The 19,311-nt window shown below is 36.4% G+C and overlaps 1 protein-coding gene across 2 annotated transcripts in view; it reads left to right on the top strand.

Annotated features, from left to right (window-relative positions):
• MATN2 (matrilin 2) overlaps nucleotides 1–19,311 on the top strand; it is a 68,303-nt gene that overhangs the window by 34,318 nt on the left and 14,674 nt on the right. For both annotated transcript variants that reach the window (XM_077187649.1, XM_054636076.2), the window contains exons 6-15: nucleotides 4,133–4,255; nucleotides 8,216–8,338; nucleotides 12,256–12,378; nucleotides 14,594–14,716; nucleotides 15,565–15,687; nucleotides 15,847–15,969; nucleotides 16,255–16,377; nucleotides 16,464–16,586; nucleotides 16,799–16,921; nucleotides 19,101–19,223. In XM_077187649.1, the coding sequence (XP_077043764.1) occupies nucleotides 4,133–4,255; nucleotides 8,216–8,338; nucleotides 12,256–12,378; nucleotides 14,594–14,716; nucleotides 15,565–15,687; nucleotides 15,847–15,969; nucleotides 16,255–16,377; nucleotides 16,464–16,586; nucleotides 16,799–16,921; nucleotides 19,101–19,223 (1,230 nt within the window). The remainder of the gene's footprint in view (nucleotides 1–4,132; nucleotides 4,256–8,215; nucleotides 8,339–12,255; nucleotides 12,379–14,593; nucleotides 14,717–15,564; nucleotides 15,688–15,846; nucleotides 15,970–16,254; nucleotides 16,378–16,463; nucleotides 16,587–16,798; nucleotides 16,922–19,100; nucleotides 19,224–19,311) is intronic.

Genomic DNA, 19,311 nt, shown 5'->3' with positions numbered 1-19,311 from the left:
CCGTGACTTCTGGTAACTTCTTTCATCCCTGATTCTTTCCTACTGTGTATTCTAATCCAAAACATCCATGCTTAGTGTCATCAGCTGTTGTTACTATTTTCTATTAAGCTGAAGTTCCTTGACAGCCCAAGATATTCTTACCAGGAAAGTAGCTACCAGAGCTTTCATTGTGGTGAAATTCTTCATATGTCAAGTCTAATACTATATTTTGTAATAAATGCGAAATCTATTTTTGTTATTTAAAACTTCAGAATATTTCTATGCCACTTATTAAATTTCTTGCATTGGTGTTTGGGATTTTTGTCTGTTAATAACTTATCTGCAAAGTCTGGGGCAATTGCTGTTTGGAGGCATGATACATCTTTGACATTTTTTTTCCTACCTCCTCACTGACTCTCTTTGGCTTGAAGAGATACACATTTATTATGAGCACTATTGTTGACATTTAAAGATTTCATATTCTCTCTTCAATTATTTTCAAAATAGAGCATGCATGGCTTCACTGTCTTGTCTTTTATAGGAGTTTTTCTTCTCCACTTGATTTCTATTAATTTGTACCTTTTAGTAACAAAACAAGAATACATGCTATTCATACCGCTGCAATAATTAGCAGTATTAATTGGAATTTTAAAGCACATTATTAACATTTCTATTTTTTATTTTTCTTTTTCAGTTGCATATTTGGCACTTTTAAATTTGTTATTGATGTACAAGAGTGGTTCAATGTATATTAATTATATGTGGTCTATGCAGAACTTAGTTTCTCTACATTTCTTGAACAGGAAAAGGTTGTCTGGGTAATTTAGGAATTTGATGCTAATTTGTCTGCAAATCCTATTGTCAGCCTTTAGAATTTGACTTTTCAGGTTTGAACAATTTGAGATTTTTGAGGAATATGCTACTACAAAGAATGTACAGCTTCTGCAGATGTGATCATCAATGAATAATCATCCTTGCTGGAAAATTTTTTAAGGGAGACTATGTGTAGTACTGAATCAGTAGTGATAACTCTCAGTTTTCATTACTCCTAAGCTAGTTAACCCTTCCTTTCTGTGAAGTATTTATCATCAAATGAGCAGGATCTGAAGAAAGATCTTGATGCACACATATACTAGAGATCACTGAGAATAATAACAATTTTGCAAAAAGCAGTGACTTCATTAAGATTAGTCACTCCTCCCCTTCCAGAGAATGAAAAGAGAATTTCAGTAGGAAATACACATTGTGATATTCTTGGAAAGAGTCAAAGGTTTCCATCTCAGATCTCTGTGGCTTCTAAAGTTTTAACTCCAGCAAAAGCAAATTAGAAAGTACCAAAACTTCATTTCATGGGCATGTTTATTAAATTTTTCTGATGGGTTAATTTAAGGATCAGTGGTGGATTAATTGCTTTATTGACATGTGCCAGCCAGTTACCTGAATGGCAATAATTACATGAAATCTCACAGCCAGAACTCACAAGTATCCATTCAAACTGACCACTGAACAACCAACCAATCTGAGAGTTTGCAATGCAGTTTATGAACAAATTTGTAGAATAAACAGTACTTGGAACTGTCTGCTCAGAAGTAAATCTGGCTGGCAGGGCACTATCACTTTGCCTTTTTTGAACTGTTTTTCACATGGACAAAGCCCTGTCAGCTGATATTTGCTGGTAATGAGCTACCCTTTCTCCATCATGCTGCTGGACACTCAGTCTCTCCACCTTGGTGTTGCTGGACATGCTGTCCTCTCTTTCCTGGCACTAGTGCTAGACCGTATCCATCTTGCTGCAGTTGCTGGGCTTGGATCCCCTTTTCCTGGCAGTGGTTTGGCTGCTGGCACCTCTCTGCAGTCCTGGCACTGCTGGATTTTTTTGGCTGCTTCTTAGGTTTTTATGAGTCTTCTCTGAGTGTGATTTGTTCTTCCCTCCCATTCTTTTTCATCCTCCTTATGCCTTTACTTGCTTTACGCCTTTTCCTCCTACCCTTCTCCTTAACTTCCTTCATCATCCCACACCTGAATAATCTCTATAAACATCATAGGGCTAAACAACTCCTTATGAGAAAGGTGACCCATGCAGTCCATGGTTCAGAGAGGGCAATGTAAGCACCCAGAGTGCAGAACTGCTAACTGGAAGTCAAAGATAGTTTTCATCACTTACTAATACCAAGTGAGAAAAACAAAGTGGAACAAATATGCAGAGATGACAACTGAATTAATAGTTTGCTCACTAAAAAGGATACTAATAAATCATCTAGAAAAAATTCTTATTTAAATAGACATGAGATAGAATTCAGAACAGTGAAATCACAAGTTTTCACATTCTCATGTATATCTCATGACTTAGCATAAAATATGCTCTTCTCCCAGGGATGGGGCATGTGGGAATGGTTCAAAGCTGTGCCAGGGGAGGTTTAGACTGGACATTAAGAAGCATTTCTTTACCAAGAAGATGGTCAAACACTGGAACAAGCTTCCTACACAAGGTGGATGGTCCAAGCCTGTCAGTGTGTGAGAGGCATTTGGACAAAGCCAACTCTGAATTGGTCAAGCAGTTGAACTAAATGGTCATTGTGTATCTCTTCCAACTGAATATTCTATTTTCACTGTTATAATAATTAGTTGGGCAGTTGTAGATATTGCAATAGAAATTAATTTTGTTAAGGTTTAAATGCAGAGGAGAAGATAACTTTACAAAGACATCCATATGGGCTATTTCCCAGGCATGATGCTAAATTGCATGTATTCTTTGGCCTACCTATTTCTTAGCGTGCCTTTTAAACACTTGAAAGTGTGCATGTTAGAATTAATTTAAGAGGAAAGCTAATTGTATGACACATTATATCCTTGAAATATGTATTCAGTAAATAAATTTTAATATGAGTTGATTCAGTCTGGAAACAGGAAGGTTCCTGCCAGGAAAATGGTATCACATGGTCACCAGTAAGTAATTTGACTTATTCAACACAAATATTCTGAAGGGTTAAAAGAAACTCTTTCAAAGTAGCTGAATAGGTTATCTGTTTTCCTGACTAGATGATCTTGACTAAATATAGTAGCACACCTGAGTGTACATGATTTACATAGGTGAGGCAATTGAAGAAAAAAATTTATTGCATTAAAACAAATTACTGCCTCTTAAAGAAATTTATGAGGCTCAGCAGTATAAAGCTGTGAAAAAATTTACTTAGTTGGCAAAGAGGAACCTGTCTTGGTATGAAGCTAAGTACTGTCATCTGCAGAAAGAATCAGATATGCTTTTGTAATGTAGGCCTGGCAGCTCTTTGCGGGCAGAGCACCAGCTTTGTGACTTATCTTTAATTTCTTCTAAGACTTGTTGTGAAGATGAAGCTTAACCTGCAAAGAAATTTTAAAAATCCTTTAATTTCTTTAGCAACTTTGAATGGGCTTGACAGCATAAACCTAGAATTATTACTTTATTATCCTTTGGCAATCTAACTTTTAAATATAGATTTGTGTAATAAATGACCAGACTTATGAAATAGGTGACAGGACTGCCTGTGACTTTTTTTCCCCCCTGCATTATATAAGCAGAATATCCATGGTGAATATCAGCCTGAAACTCTCAGGCTTTGCAGTTGTAGCTGCTTTGTACAGAACAAATCTGGAGCACATTAGAAGAAATGAATGTACTGTGACAGTCCTCAGTGTAGAAGATAATGCCAAGATTCTCCTATAAACTTGGGCTACATGAACAGCTCTTGAGAATTAACACAGCTGGGAGGGAACTAAAGAAAAGTAGAGCAATTCCAGGACTGGGACTTGAGAGACAGAAGACAGAACTAAATCAAACAAACTTTTCTATGCCCTGGCCTACAGTGTGAACATCTGGACAGAGATACTCACTGTTGCATGGTTTCCAGATCTGAGAAAACATGTTGAGAAGGCTCCTGACAGTCTGATAGCTGATAAATGTTCAAAGTTGAGAAATGATTCAGGACTCATTTGAAATCTGATTTACCAACTGTTGTTGTGAGTGCACTACTTTTTGCAGACAAGCTTTTCAAGACAGCAATTACATCAGCTTTTCCTTTTTTTATAGCTACTGTGTATCTCTAGACCCATAATATCCATGCATAATAGTTTTATTTTTTTTTCCTAATTGCACGTTTGTCTTGTTCTTTTTCAGTTGTGGACTACTGTGCTTTGGATAACCATGGTTGCCAACACGAATGTGTTAACACCAAGGACTCCTATTACTGTAGATGCCACCCAGGCTTCATTTTAAATCCAGACAAAAGAACTTGTGGAAGTAAGTTGTGATAAAGTTTAATTATGAACAGTGTATACTTTTTCTGTCTTCCAGCTGCCAGCAGTAATCCTCCCACTAGTCCTGGGAATGCTGACTAATGCATCAGGTATAGAAATGCATCAGGTTGGAGTGCCCTGGAAGCCAAAGGTCTTGAAAGCAAAGCAAGTTGTTTTGAGGGGAGGGTCTAAGGGTAGAGGTCCCTCCTATGAACAGGAAGCTTTTAACATGAAACCCAGCTCTTTTTCAAAAGTAAAAAAGCTGAAGCTTTGCCTTGTATTTCTCTTTGATTATTCTTTTTTTTTTTTTTTTTGTTAGAAAAAAAAACAACTTACTCCCTATCTGGGTAAACAAACAAGTCTGTGCAAGACAATTTATAATCAGTTTGCTTTGTAAGATGATCTGAAATAATGAGTAGTTTCACAATCAGAAGAAACACTGCAGTCTGTTTTTCTGTGGATTTTTCTCCAGAGTGAGTTCTCTGATGGTGTGGCAAAGCTCTGTCAGTATCAGTGTCTTCTACCAGGCTTCCACGTTTCCACCAGCTTATAATAACTTCATGGCTTTCCTTATTTGTTGTTTGTCAAATTTCATAACAGGCTAAAAAGATCAAAAATTACTGGAGTTAGGAATGGACATGAAGTGGAGGAGATCTGACAGACCAGAAAATATTCATGCCAAGGCCTCCCATAATTGGGAAAACAAGCTAAAACCTCCACAGTTTTTAAAGTTCATAACTCCCTTTAAGGAAATGTCAAGGGAAAACCTTAATGTACCTTCCTGGTTACCTTTCTTCAAAAATGTGGGCTTGGATAAAGAAATATTACTATTGTGCCTGTAAGCAGGAAAGCTCCATTAGTTTTAGACTGTTGCTGCTGCCAGTGATGAATTTAGCCCATATCATTGAATAATATGTTCAAACATTATTTCTGAAAAAATGCATCAATATACGACTGCATTTCTGTGTGAGGGGCATTTCAGTCCTTCTGGTGAGAGATTTGGTTAGCCCATAGGTTGTATTTATATTGTGTATTATGGTTGATATCTATTCCATTTAAATTTAACATTTAGGGAGAAAACATGTAATCCAGTCTGTATATGTGTTCTTACCATCAAGGGAAAGAGACATACACTTCTCAAAGGTGAACCCTTCCAGTTCAGGCACAAATTAATGGAAGTGCCTGTATTTTCCTTGAATATACAGGGGGTCTCGATGACTTGCCAGACTGGACACATAATTTTTAGATGGTCAGAGTCAGGGAAGATGAAATTTCTGCTTCCCAAGGGCCAGAGTATTTGTAGTGGTTAACATCATTTGTAGATCGTATTAACATTCCCATTTGTCAAGTATCTATCAGCTAAGGGCTGGCTAATTATACTTCCACATCCATACCTATTTGAAATCTTATTTTAGTTGCCCAAGCACAAGTTTTTGTTAATTTCTTTGTTTTAAGAATTTGGATTTTGAGCAGTGTTTTCTCCTCCAGTTTGAACCAAAGAAAGTCCTTAAAACTGCATAAACATTTCATATTCCTTGACTGATTTTTAGTTTATGGCCTAACTGTATGCATTATTTTAACATACTTAAATTGATGATTCACAGCATGTTGACATCTGAGGGAGTATTCTGGGAAAGTAGTATTTCAGGCTTGACCTGTCTCTATCCTTTATCTGTTGCTTGAGACAGTATATTAGGCATAAATAAGCACAAATAAGACTTACTAAGCCACTATTCCTTACACTTGATATCCTCTGAGCTTTGTGGATAAATTAAAGCATGAATGAAAGAACTGTGTAGCTCTTAACGCTGCAAAAGTCAAGATAGCACGGGAGCTCTTCAGAGCAAAAGTGTCCCCTAGTTCCCATATGTTATAGATCACACTGAGTTTGAGTCTGCATAAACAATGCCAACTACAGATCACTGGATTTAAAATGTTTGTGACTTTAAAAATTTAACATAAATTTCTACATATTTGGCTTATGTACTGAGTCTCAGGGAACATGGCCAACTAGTCAAGACTCACACATGCCAGAGCAGTTCTCTGCATCAGCAAGCAGGCCTGAGGCACCCACTCCTGACATCTCGTGATTGTCTCACAAGCCTGACTTCCCTTTCAAAAACAGAAAGTAAGCCTTTATGCTCATGGCAACAAAGAAATGCATGGAAATACAAGTGTTGTCAGTATGGTCATGCATATCTAACAAATGTTTTCTCTGGGAGCTATTCCTAAGTTCTTAGAATGAAACACAAGGAGCAGTGCTCATGAAGCCAACCTTGCCAACACCATCAGAGTGCTCTATTGCTGGAATAGTACAAGTTTGGTTTATCAGTGAGGTAGGTGGAGGACATTCTCCACTATTAAGGAGACTCCTGCCACTCTTGCTGATCCCCTCAAGAGGACAGATGGCAGCTTCTGCTTATACTGGGTGCTGCTGAGCCTCAACTGTTCTTTACAAAAGATCTGTTTCAGTTCTGGGTTCACATAATTTGTAGCTGGGCAAGGCTCTGTTAATATCCTTAACCTGGGCTGTGTTGATAAACACACTAGAAGAGTGTTTTTAGTGTCCCAAACAGAATAGCCTCAAGGTTTCAACAAAGATAATACATATTTTTCAGCCCTTGTGGTCATCTTCAGAATCAGTTATCCAGGAAAAGTCTCTCCTTGAGTGAGCAAGGATTTGAGCAGGTAAATGCACCACAGCACTGCTTAGGTCCAGAAGGCATACAGCTGCATTCCTCTGGTGCACACACAAGGCTTTGTGGGTTCTGTCTCTTCAGTGCCCTCTTAAACAAAAATATATTTTCTAATTTTCATTTTAGTAAACAGATATCTCCATGTTATGTATAAATGTATGTGCATATGCTGTCAGAAAAAGCTTTGGTAAAGGAAATGTTAATTAATGTTATCAATATTAATTAATATACAGAGTGATGTACAGAAATTATAACATAGTCCTTACGAGTTTTCTTAGGAAGTCACATTCCACTTCATTTATTCTGAAAATATAGGTGCTTTATTATCACAAAGGGCTTTCATCATATATAAACACTCGATTCCATTAACCTTCCACAAATCCAAAGAAAGAACTGTCCATGCCTCTGAAAGCAAATCACCTCTGGGAATAATAATTAGTTAACTTCTGGGAATAATAAAACCCCCTGAGTTTTCAGGTTGTATAATGAGGTGTTCAAAAGTGCCTGGACGTTTTTTGAAGTGTGATTTATGTAGTTTTGACTTGTTTATCTACTTTTGGCAGTGATAAGGGGTTAGGAGCATTTTTCACTAATGTAAATTAACTACACTGACACAAAACTAAGTGATGGGCAGACACTGCATCTAAGTGAATGTCAGGTTCATTGACTTCATCAATAATGATAAACTCTATAGGGGAAATATCTCAGTGCTTAGTGCACAATTGCTGTCCTTTTTAAGTTACTTTATCCACAATGGTAGCTGTTTCTAGACTGTTCATCTTCTCTTCCATGGGCATTTCAAGTGGAAGGACTGTGAAGCAAGCACTCATATTTGTTAAAAACACCCACACTCCTGATGACCTGTTTGTCCTGCTATGATCTAATAAACAGCATTCAAAAGCATGTTTGTGTGTTTATTACACATCATGTCTAACATGCTCTGAGTGAGTAGAGGCAATTTTGATGAGCAAATGTATAAGGCTTAGCTGCAAAATGTTAAGAAATATTTAAGGTTCTAACTTCTCTAATGCATGAACTATTTGTGTTCTGTAATAATTCTTTGTAGTATATGTCAGGTGTACATCAGTATAGCAGATATTTGGAAAAAAGGAAGCATTTTATTTTCATGGTTTGAAACAATATGGTAAAATGCCAAAATGGTGCCTAAGGGGGAAAAAAAGGCAAAAGAAAAGAAAATAACTCATTTTTACCTAGTTTATTTCCAAGAAATTGTATTACTCACTGGCACAAATGTTTTTGTTGTTTAGAACCAGACTATTGTTCTCTTCAGGACCATGGTTGCGAACAGGAATGTGTTAATACAGATGATTCCTATTTTTGTCAATGCCAAGAAGGGTTTAGACTTAATCCAGATACGAAAACATGCAAAAGTGAGTAATCCTTTGGACATAATAAAGTTCATCTGCTTTTATTTCTTGAACCTGAGTGAATTGTTTCCCTTCTGAAAGGATGGAAGTTTTCTCTGTAATTAAGGTTGAAACAAATGTTTCTTTATAAACTTGAATTTTAACTGAATGAATCATGTTGAGAATGTATACATTTCTCTGTTTTGTAGATTACTTTGTATATTAGACATTTTTTGAAGACTTTTATGAAAACCTGAGGATTAATGGAGGAACAAAAATTACTTAAAGTTCATTACTTTTCTGAAACTTTCTGGCCTTGGCTTGTAAAGACATGAGCAGCTTTGAAATTAAAAAAAAATAACTTTGTTTTATCCAGTTGATTTAGCCAAGGACAGATGCATTTCATCAGCTTGGAAATGTATTGAACAGACAACACAGGTACCAAAATCATCTTAGAGTCACACACGAAAGTTTCCTAAAAAAATTGTAAAAACAGCATGAGCAATGTCAGTGTTATAAACCAGTCACACATGCCATTTACTTTAGAATGACTTAGTGTTACAGCTCTTTTTGATTGGAGGCCTGGAATCACAGCAGATTTTTACTGTGATGTGTTAAAGTTTAGAGAGAAGATATTCAGCAAAATGGAATAGCTGATCTCGTGACTCAGTTGTTGGGGGGAGAAAATTGTACTACTGATATTTTATGAATAATAAACTTGTTTGGAGCAATCTAATTCTATTTCTAGGCACTCATAAAATGTATCTGGTTTTGAAACTGTAGTTTTGTTCAGTCCTAAAGATATGTTCTTACAAAGCATTTCTGTCTACACAATGCTGCTTTTAAAGTAATCCATGCTATTCTGCTTTTTATTATCTATATGGTATTTTAATACATTCAGGTTTTTATAGATTCAATAGCCTTGGTAGAGCAAATAGAGCCAATAGAGCAAAAGAACAGAATCGTATAAAATATTTATTGCCAAGGACGTAATTGCAACTTCAAGGCAAATTGTAATTCCCATTTGGGGTATTTTTCCTTATGGGGCTTTGGATTTGGCTGCAAATCTGGTGATGCTTCCAGGATTAGGCTTCTATTCCAAATCTTGTTGTAACAAGGGTCATGTTAGCTAAGCTTGTGAAATAAAGCAGAATGTTTGCCTATATGCCCTTTTCAGAAATCAGGGACAGCAGGTGAGTGGTGACAAGCACCAGGCATTCCTCCTTCACCACCACATGTGACTTCTGATGACTACAGGAGGAGATCTGTGGGGTTCAGAGTGAAGCCTTACATAGCTGAGTGTTTGCAGTCTGCTCGCAGATCCTCATCTCATTGTCAGCTTTAGTAGGTGTCCAGAGCACAGAATCCAGTATTGTTTGAGAAAAGTGAGTTTTTCTAAGCCACTCTACTTTAGAAGCCCTTATGGCTGGCTTCAGTTTTTCTCTCCACAGAAGTAAACTTCTTAAACTTCTGTGCTTTAGGTCAGCATGACTGTGAACACGAATGTGTTAACATGGAAGAGTTGTTTGTGTGCAAATGTAATCCCAGATACACCCAAGAACACCATGGTGATACATGCAGCATTGTGTGTCTCATGAACTGCATGTATCTGTAGTTTGCTGCAAGGGAGAGGTGTGAACAGAGTGAGAAAACACTCCTGGGTCCCTTTTGAGATGCTTCTGAGTCATGCAAACCTCTGTTACTGCAAAGTTCACCAGAAGCCAGGCCTAGTGAAGTAATGCTATAGTGAGATCCCTGATCCAACAGAGAACTAAAGCATCATTTTCTCCAATCCGAGTAACTGGGGAAATGTGTTCAGCCTTTCACTCAAAGGCACTGTGCAACACGAAGGCAGTGCTTGCTGCTGAACACCCATATCATTGCTATGGGCTGTGTAACCTGCACACCTCCTGCTGCTCTATGCTGCTATGTGGGGATGTGAAGAGACCCATCTCTTCTCTGTGTTTGCACCTTCAGTGATCCATTCAATGAAGTGTCCTTTTCAGAAGAAAGTTGCTGAATGAAGGATTGGTATTTCCCCAGAGAAACCCATAGCACTGCCCACTTGGCATCACCCAGTTTTAGAAGATAGTTTTATTGCAGAGAACCATTTTGCATACATATCACCTAAAGCATTGGCAGCATTTTTCCCCGATGTAGTTACAACCTACTTTTCCAAAGGAATACTCAGTCACTGAAGTTTTTTAAAACACTTGGTAGGACAGGGAATAATCACTTTTAAAGAAACTGTGATAAAGGCATATTTAAGGTAACCTGGATGAGTTGCAACTTTTGACAATTATACTTTTAGACTCTCTCAAGTTGAATTTCTAAAAATTAATATATCCAAAGACATTCCTTGTTTGTAAAAACACTGAGCCTTCCTCATCCTTTCCCCAGCTTTTTTTTACACATGTAATAAAGCACATATGATTACAACATTTACAGTTATAATGATTTCCAAAGCCTGGTAATTAGCACCTTTGTGATTACTGCACTCTTCAAAAGAGTGTGTTACAAAATTCTGCAGGAGACCCCCAAATATTTAAACGTTAAAAATTCATATTGGTGTGGGTGTTTGTATTGAAAAGATGGAGCCAAACAGATGTAATTTTTCACAGAGAATATGGGTATTTTCTTTTTTTTTGTTTCCACATTTTTTGTGTGCTCTGAGAAGTTACACAAGCCTCTTCATGATGATGTGAACTCTTGGAAAAAGGAGGAGGTTCCAGCTGGAACTTGCTTTAGCTAGTAGAAACTGACACCTCAGCTTCATTTGTTCAAGTCTACATTGTCTCTCTGTGCATAATGGCAAATCTGGACCAATTACTGCAAACTCGTTGCTTAGTGAAATAAACCAATAAACAGAAATATTTAAAATAAGTGATTTAATATTAAGTACAGATTTTTTTTAATGTAAACAAATTGTTGAAGACTTGTCTGTTCACATCTGTAAATGATTTGCAAAGGAGACATGCGAGACTATGTGTGTGTGTCTGAGGGAACTCCACTACTTTTGATCAATTCAAGCTAAAGTGATTTGGGCCTATATAACTAAAACTAGCCATTAACAAACCAGCAGTAAAACACTATGAGGAAGCTCAAAGCTTTTTTCCTAAAATGTCCTTTTTCTAAACTCACAGAGACAGCAAATTGTATAGTACATGTGCAAGTGCATGTATTTCACCCTACAGCTTTGCTGTCCACTGTGAGGACATGTATTTTTTAAACCCCCAGTTCACACCTTTCTCCCTTCCCCCACCTTTTGTCTTTCACACAACTAGTTGCATACAAGACTTAAAAGACATATTCCATTTTATCTTACTTGGAATAGGAATAGGAAAATCAAAGAAATGGAACATGTTAAGACACTCTCTCACTCATAATTTCTCTCTGTCCCCCATGAGTCTTTAATTACTTGAACCTGTTGGCTGGTTAAAGTTTTAAATTGGTGATTTCTTATCCTGTTGAGAAAAGAATTTATGAAACAATCTGAAAGCCATAATTTCTATTTCAAAAATTACTAATACTCATATTTGCTGTGAAAATTTAATGGTGAACAGAGGAGAGAGGCCTGCTTTTTAAAGAAGGAAAGCATGATTCTGTGGGTGAGACCAAACTGGGCTTCAGAATTCTCCCTTCTCTCCACTTTGTGTTAGTTCAATCACGTTGTGATTTTTGGCAAAGGAAATCTGCACTTCACCAAGTTTGCTATATGCCACGTGTATTTTAGACTACTCATTGTAGTATTGTATTAATTCCACTTAGGTGTTGTTAATTAACTCAGGTTACTCAAGTAGGTGGGGATACTTGCATAAATAAAAAGCTGTACTAATCTTTTTGCCTTGCTCTGCAAAGGCATCATGTGCTAACTACAGTGTCATAGTTTATGTATCTAAGACACCAATGTGATTTTTTCAATCATTAACACAAATCAATAGGAGTGGACCACTGTGTTGAAAGCAACCATGGCTGCGAGCAACTGTGCCTAAATACAGGTGACTCCTATGTCTGTCAGTGCACTGAAGGATTTGTCATCAATGAGGACCTAAAAACCTGCTCACGTGAGTCTTGCAAGAACATCCTTTACTTCAACTCCCTTGGGAAAGGATTTTGTTTTCATACAGGGAAAAAGACTCACCTTCAATTTATTCTTACTGTCTGCATTTCAGTAATACTTTAGTAATTATTTGAAAGCAGAAACAGAAAAAGTATTTAGGAAAGAATATTTGTCAAGATAACTGTTAGTCCTCATATATTCAGAAAAGCTTTGGGAGACCTATTCATCCCCAGGTTTGAGGACAGTTTTTCAGTCACATGACAAATGTATCTGACAGGTCATCTGGACAGCAGTGTCCCCAAGGCAAAGTGCCCCACCTTACCTGGGGCAGGAGGAGAACTGAGAGCCCACACTGAGCTTTACATTTAGCATGGAAACCCTTAAAAAGTGAGCAGTTGTCCTGGCAGCCCTCCACTCTTAATAAATCAAATGATCATTGAGAATTTATACAATTTCACACACAGTTGAATGGCCTCCTTCGCTGAAAAAATAATGTATTGAAAGTGCCAAAAAAAAAAAAAAGAATATGACTGCATTTTACCTGTTGACTTTTTATGGAGCTCTTTGGTGAGAGTGCTCTGTCCACTTTTTCCAGATTTTGGAGGTACATTATCTTTCAACCTTGTAGAGCTGGAGGAGCTCCAGAGTTCACCCTTTTTCTTGCTCTCAGGCACAAAGTTTTAAGAGAAGTCAAACTTCAAGTCCTCAGTCACAAAAAATATCTAGAGAGAAGTGAGGCAAAGCAGCAAAGGCAATTTGCCTTTGTATTTGTCCTTGTGTTTGCCTCCACACTAACCTCTTTAGCCCCATCCAATACCTTGACAGACTTTGCTTCTGTCTGCCACTGCAACTCTCTAGAAAGGGGCCGACAGTAACACAAAAGTATGATTAGTGCACATGTAACAACAATAGGGTCTACCAAAAACAATTTTTTTAGATATTCATCTGTAGTACCACTGAAAATTTAGAAGCAGCCAAATAATGGAGGATTATCAACTTGCAAACGGAAAATCCGTTTTCCTTCCTAGTAACAAGAGACTATTTTTCATTCCTGAGTTATTTTTCTCCAGGCTGTACTTGGAAACCTATCAGCAGCAGAGTACAAGAAGCATTTGGACAACATTCTCAGGCAGATGGTGTGAGTTTTGGGGCTGTCCTGTGCAAGGCCAGTAGTAGGACTTTGATTGGTCCTAGCAAGTCCCTCCCAAATCAGGATATTCTATGATTCTATGAAAATGGTGTTGAGTGCAATAAACTATTTTTTGAATAGCTAACCCTATAACACTATCCTCATATATATTTAGGAAAGATTTGTTCTATTCCTGAGCTCTAGATGAGATGTTGAAACCTCATGAAAATTTTAAGGCTACCATGAAGAGAGTTTTGGCACTTTGCAATTTCCTGAAAGATAAATTGAAAGGAAGGGATTAGCATTTAATATACACCAGTCCTAGTGAGAAAACATCTGGGATGTTCTAGTATTATATACACTGGCTCAAGGATCTTAAGAAAGCTAAGGGAACACCTGAATGGTAACCAAATCTGTACTCTGAGTACTCATTACAAAAAAATGTGTGTAGCCAATAGACAGAAGCAAGTCCTGTTTGCCCTGTGGGGAGGAGCCCTATGTCTTTACATGACATAGAAACACTTGGGAAATTTGAGATGAAAAGTGGACCACATTTGATAGTACTTGTCATTTGCAATTCTTTGTAAAATCTTGAATAGTCCAAGCCAAATCCCACTGACATCTGAGAGATAGTTTTCTTCTTGCTGACACAGGAACTGGGTCAGGTCCACAAGTGAGTTCTGGGGACTGCCACCTTCACTTCAGGCCATTTAGAGACTATTTAAAGAATGTTCACAAGGTAGCTTTTATGTCTTTGCCAGTGTCTTATATAAATCATTGCCAAAATATTTTGGTTTTTTTTAATCCACTTTAATCCAATCCAGACATGGACTCTGTTTAGTTATGTTAAACACAGAAAAGTATGAGTTCTCAACTCTGCTTAAAGTAAATGAGAAGTAGGACCCCTAGGACCTCACTAGGACCTCTTACATTTTATTGAAGCTTTATAATTGGATGAGAAATTGAATTCCTGTTTAGGCAATTCAGTGTATTTATATTTACTTGCTTATATGGAATGCAAATACTAGAGATGAAAAATAATTGAGTAATTATTGGTTAAATTTTTAAATAACTTTGATTGCTCCTGCAGGAGTTGACCATTGTGCTCTAAGTGATCATGGCTGTGAACATTTGTGTGTAAATGGTGACAGATCTTATACTTGTCAGTGTTTTGAAGGATACAGGCTCCGTAACGATGGGAAAACATGTAAACGTAAGTTATTATTCAGCAACTCAGAGTCTAATATTACACACACAGAAGAAATCTGTAAGGTAGGATTGGATTGCCTAAATGTTCAAGGATTTCTAGAGGTCATATTTCCCCTTTGGTGTCATATTTGCCAGCAGTATGGTGATATCTTGAATATGCAGAGGCATCTGAAATAGTACTGAATGCCTACTTTTAGGCACCTGAATCACATCCTAAACATCAGTGACATTTAAAAAATAGCCCTGAAATTGGACAGTTGTGGATCCAAAACTATCCAGAGCTGGGACAACTGTGATTTTCTTCTAAAATTTCAAGGCAAAAATATATAATGTTTATAAAGTCTTACCCAGTATGACGCTTGCAACATTAATGGAAAGTTCATTTTGTCCAGCATAGGATAAAGATGATTGCAACAGAAATATCATAATTGGGTTACAAATTTGACTGTATTACACAGTTGTGATGATTGTCAGATATCAAGGAAAAAAACTAATAGCAAATTTTTCTCAACTTTTATAGCATAAGTCACCAAGTGAAGAAGAATCATGGATAAGTCTCAGAAAAACTCACAGGCATTCAGTATTTTCTAGCAGCAATCCCTATAATATCTAATATCAACATCTGCTGTTAAAAAATGCTTACAGAAAAAAAGTAAAGGCATCTAGGTATTACCATGATGAATTAAAAGCTTCTTATTCTTAGCTGCTCTTTCACAACATCACCCTCTTTTGTTATTCTGTGCACAGACAGATTCTGCCTGTCTCAAAAAGTTAGGATACACTAAAAGCAAGCTAACTTTGAACTTACTCCCCTTAACTGACAGAATTTTTTATATATTAAATTATTTCCAGGTAAAAATGTCTGCAAATCAGTCAACCATGGCTGTGAGCATATTTGTGTTAATGCTGACAATTCCTACATCTGCAAGTGTCGTGAAGGATTCGTACTGAGAGAAGATGGCAAGACCTGCAGAAGTGAGTGACTGGTATCTGTTGAACACTTTTGCATGTACAAGGAAGGAAAGGGGTATTTTTTACTTCCTACTGGAAAAGAAGCAACAAACTTCCTTTTGACAGCTGCATTTCTCTAACATGTTTTCATTCAAAACCTACATTGATATCAATCATTCCCAGGACAGGACATCTGCAAATCAGTCAGCCATGGCTGTGAGCATATTTGTGTTAATGAAGATGACTCCTATGTTTGCAAGTGTCATGAGGGTTTTCTGCTGAGAGAAGATGGGAAAACATGCAGAAGTAAGTACTCTGAGAATTACTCATAGAATTTTATTTACAGTATGTACATCTGAGAAGCATTCAAACAAATACAAGAGTTTATTGTCATGATAAAGGAGTAGTCTTCATATGTATAATATAGGAATAGTATTTATATATTTATACATTTAGACCTTCCAAATGCTTGTAAGAGACTCTATGGACAAAAATAGTGTCTTTTAATAGATCAACTAACAAACTGGAAACAGAAAATATGATCCATTTGCTGTAGATGTTCTTCAACCAAATATCATCAACTGTTCTCAGATAAAGACATTTGCAGTTCAGTTCACCATGGCTGTGAACATGTTTGTGTTAATGCTGATGAGTCCTACATCTGCCAGTGTTATGAGGGATTTGCACTGAGGGAAGATGGAAGAACATGCAGAAGTAAGTTTCCTTCTTTTTAGTAGATTTCTTTATAATCTGTGCATTTGGAGATATATTTTAAATATGGAAATCTTATTTTTTAACAGATAAAGATGTTTGCAATTCTGTTGACCATGGCTGTGAGCATATTTGTGTGAATACTGATGGTTCATACCTTTGCCAGTGCTATGAGGGTTTTGTACTGAGGGACGATAAGAAAACATGTAAAAGTAAGTTATTTTAATGTTACTATATTTATTATATTCAGACATCTACAGAAAAAACATATTATTTAGAGGCAGTTATTTTTATAGGAGATTTTTCCTTGCAAAAAGAAGAATAAATTCTTTGTTTACTAGGGGTTTACTACTTTTAGTCTTTAAAGTTTTGGAAGTGTTCTTATTCATCAAACTGTAGTAAATAAAATCTAAATTATTTCTAGATAAAGACATCTGCAAATCAGTCAGTCATGGCTGTGAACATCTTTGTGTTAATAGTGATGATTCATACACTTGCCAATGCCATGATGGATTCGTACTAAGGCAAGATGGGAAAACATGCCGAAGTAAGTAGTTTATTAATTAAAGAAGAAATGTATTTTTTGTCTTGTTAGAATATTATTCACTGGTTCATAGTAGCCAGAATAGAATATTTTTATCTATAGACCATAAGACTTGTATGAATTAAGGATTGTTTGAATTAAAGATACATTTCAGAAAAATCAGCCAAGTTTAAGGTTGGAATGTAGGTTTTAAAATGTGAAATCTGGACATTCATTTCCAAATTAAGTATATTGAGTTTTAATCTTGAGCATAGGATGTTGCTACATTTTACTGTACTGTGTTCTTCTGTCTATATTCATGCAGATCATGACTTAACTTGTTCTGTAACCTCTTAGCATGTTTGTGGGTTTTTTTGTAAATTATAAGCAAATGAAACTCCTTCAGGCTTTTTATGTCTTCTAATCTTTTTATAACTCTCTTCTTGCTCCCCTAAAACGTCTGCTGTTTATCAGCATCCTTGTGGATGCACCACAGTGAAAGAAAGTCTTCTAATAGGAGACTCAGCAGGATCCACCACAGAGGAACAATAACCCATCTAATTCTTATTTGAATCTACCTATCATTTTAAAAATAATTTATCTTTTGTTTAATCTTTTTTTCTTGACAAAAGACAGTGTTAGTCTCTGACCAAAATATTCTGCTAGTACTCACATGCAATTAGTTATCTACCATGATCAAAAGTTATTTAAGATTCTCAGAATTACAGGTGTCCCATGTCCTTAAGGCTGTAAGTACAGCCTTCATTCTTTGTTTCTAAATGTATATCCTTAATTCTGGCTATTTTAAAATACATATGATTTGCTGTTATCCAAAAAGATTCATGTTACCTTTTATCAGCAGCTGCTTTATATTTATTTGCTATTCTCTCAGAAGTAATCTACAAACTTTATTATTTTGTGCTTATTCTGGGTTGTCCATAAAAATATTAAGTAGTATAGAAGCAAAGCGAATTCTCAGAAAGAAAGTTACTTGATAGTTGCCCATCTAGAATTGGTTCTGAAGCCTTTTCTAGCCAGTGTTAATCCAAGCCAAGCCAGTGTAGGTGGCTTTTTGGGGGTGTCTAGTAAAATAACCTTAAATAGTGCAATCATTGACAGTTTTTATTATTGTTATTATTTCCCTCTTGCATCCCAAAATAGTCTGGCTCATACTTACTTTCAGCTATGTAAAATTTATCCTTCTGAAGTAATAGTCATGTCTGCTGCTGGTCTGTATTTTATTCTGTTTATAAACAAATGTTTCTGAGTTGTGCACAGCTGTGTATAAGCAGATGCTAATTTTTACTTATGTTGTAATTTCTCCCTTATCTACTGTGACCAGATCTAGTTTAGATTGCCATATCTTAAATATAATTATTTTTGAGTTAGAATATTGTCTTATGTAGTAGCTTTTGGAATTTTTCTTTTGGTAGCAGGAGACCCCCAAGAAATTTGGCTCAGGTTGAAGTTCTTCTAAAAACACAAACCTCAAGAGTCAAATTGAACTTGGCTCTCAGGAGGCCACTTTTTGTGTAAAGGTAGTTCTCCATTAGAAACTGATATTTCTTTTGTGTGGCATGAAGAAGAAAAAGGGAATGCTGGTAGATGGCTCCACTTTCTTCTGCACTTTCTCCCCATCTATCCTTTTTGAAGAGGTTTTAACCAAGTGGTTTAACATCGCAGTCATACAAGTCCTCGCATCAATTTTCAGCAATCCAGTTAGATTTTGTTTATTGTCTTATATAAGTAGTTCCTGTTCTTTCAGGTTTTGTTTATGCAGACTCTTGGCACTGATATAAGGATGTCAAGAATTATGGTTAAATCATGTCCTGTGGTGTTTTTCTTAGTTTTGTTTTTACCAGCATGCATTTATGCTAAATGACTGTACTAAATTACTCCCTCATTTCACTCTTAGTGCTCTTAATGTAAACTCCTCCTCCTTAATCTAGTCAGATTAATCCTAAAATGGTTTATTTTCAGTTGGAGGTCATCCGAACCATGACGTTCTGGTCAGATGATAAAGAATAGATACTCAATGTAAGCTAAGATGTCCATCATTTAACTAGTGTGAGAGAGATTTGCTTTCAATTTTCAAGCTTCCATCTCTTTTTGCTCATGGGATTGATACCCCAGTCATTGTATTTATTTAAAAAAAAAAAAATTTAACTAACAAGCCATGTAAATATTATCTAACTATTCCCAGGCAAGGATATTTGCAAATCAGTCAACCATGGCTGTGAACATGTGTGTGCTAGTGCTGGTGATTCATTTGTTTGTAAGTGCCAGGAGGGATTCCAGCTAAGAGAAGATGGAAAAACTTGCAGAAGTAAGTAGTCTGATATTTATCAACATACTCTTTATCTACAGCTCGTGCTCATGTAGAAATGGGCTAACCAGCAAAAGCTGTCATCTGT

The sequence above is a fragment of the Agelaius phoeniceus genome, chromosome 1 (assembly GCF_051311805.1).
Source record: "Agelaius phoeniceus isolate bAgePho1 chromosome 1, bAgePho1.hap1, whole genome shotgun sequence".
Classification (NCBI taxonomy): domain Eukaryota; kingdom Metazoa; phylum Chordata; class Aves; order Passeriformes; family Icteridae; genus Agelaius; species Agelaius phoeniceus.
This window is presented reverse-complemented; position numbering and strand designations above follow the sequence as displayed.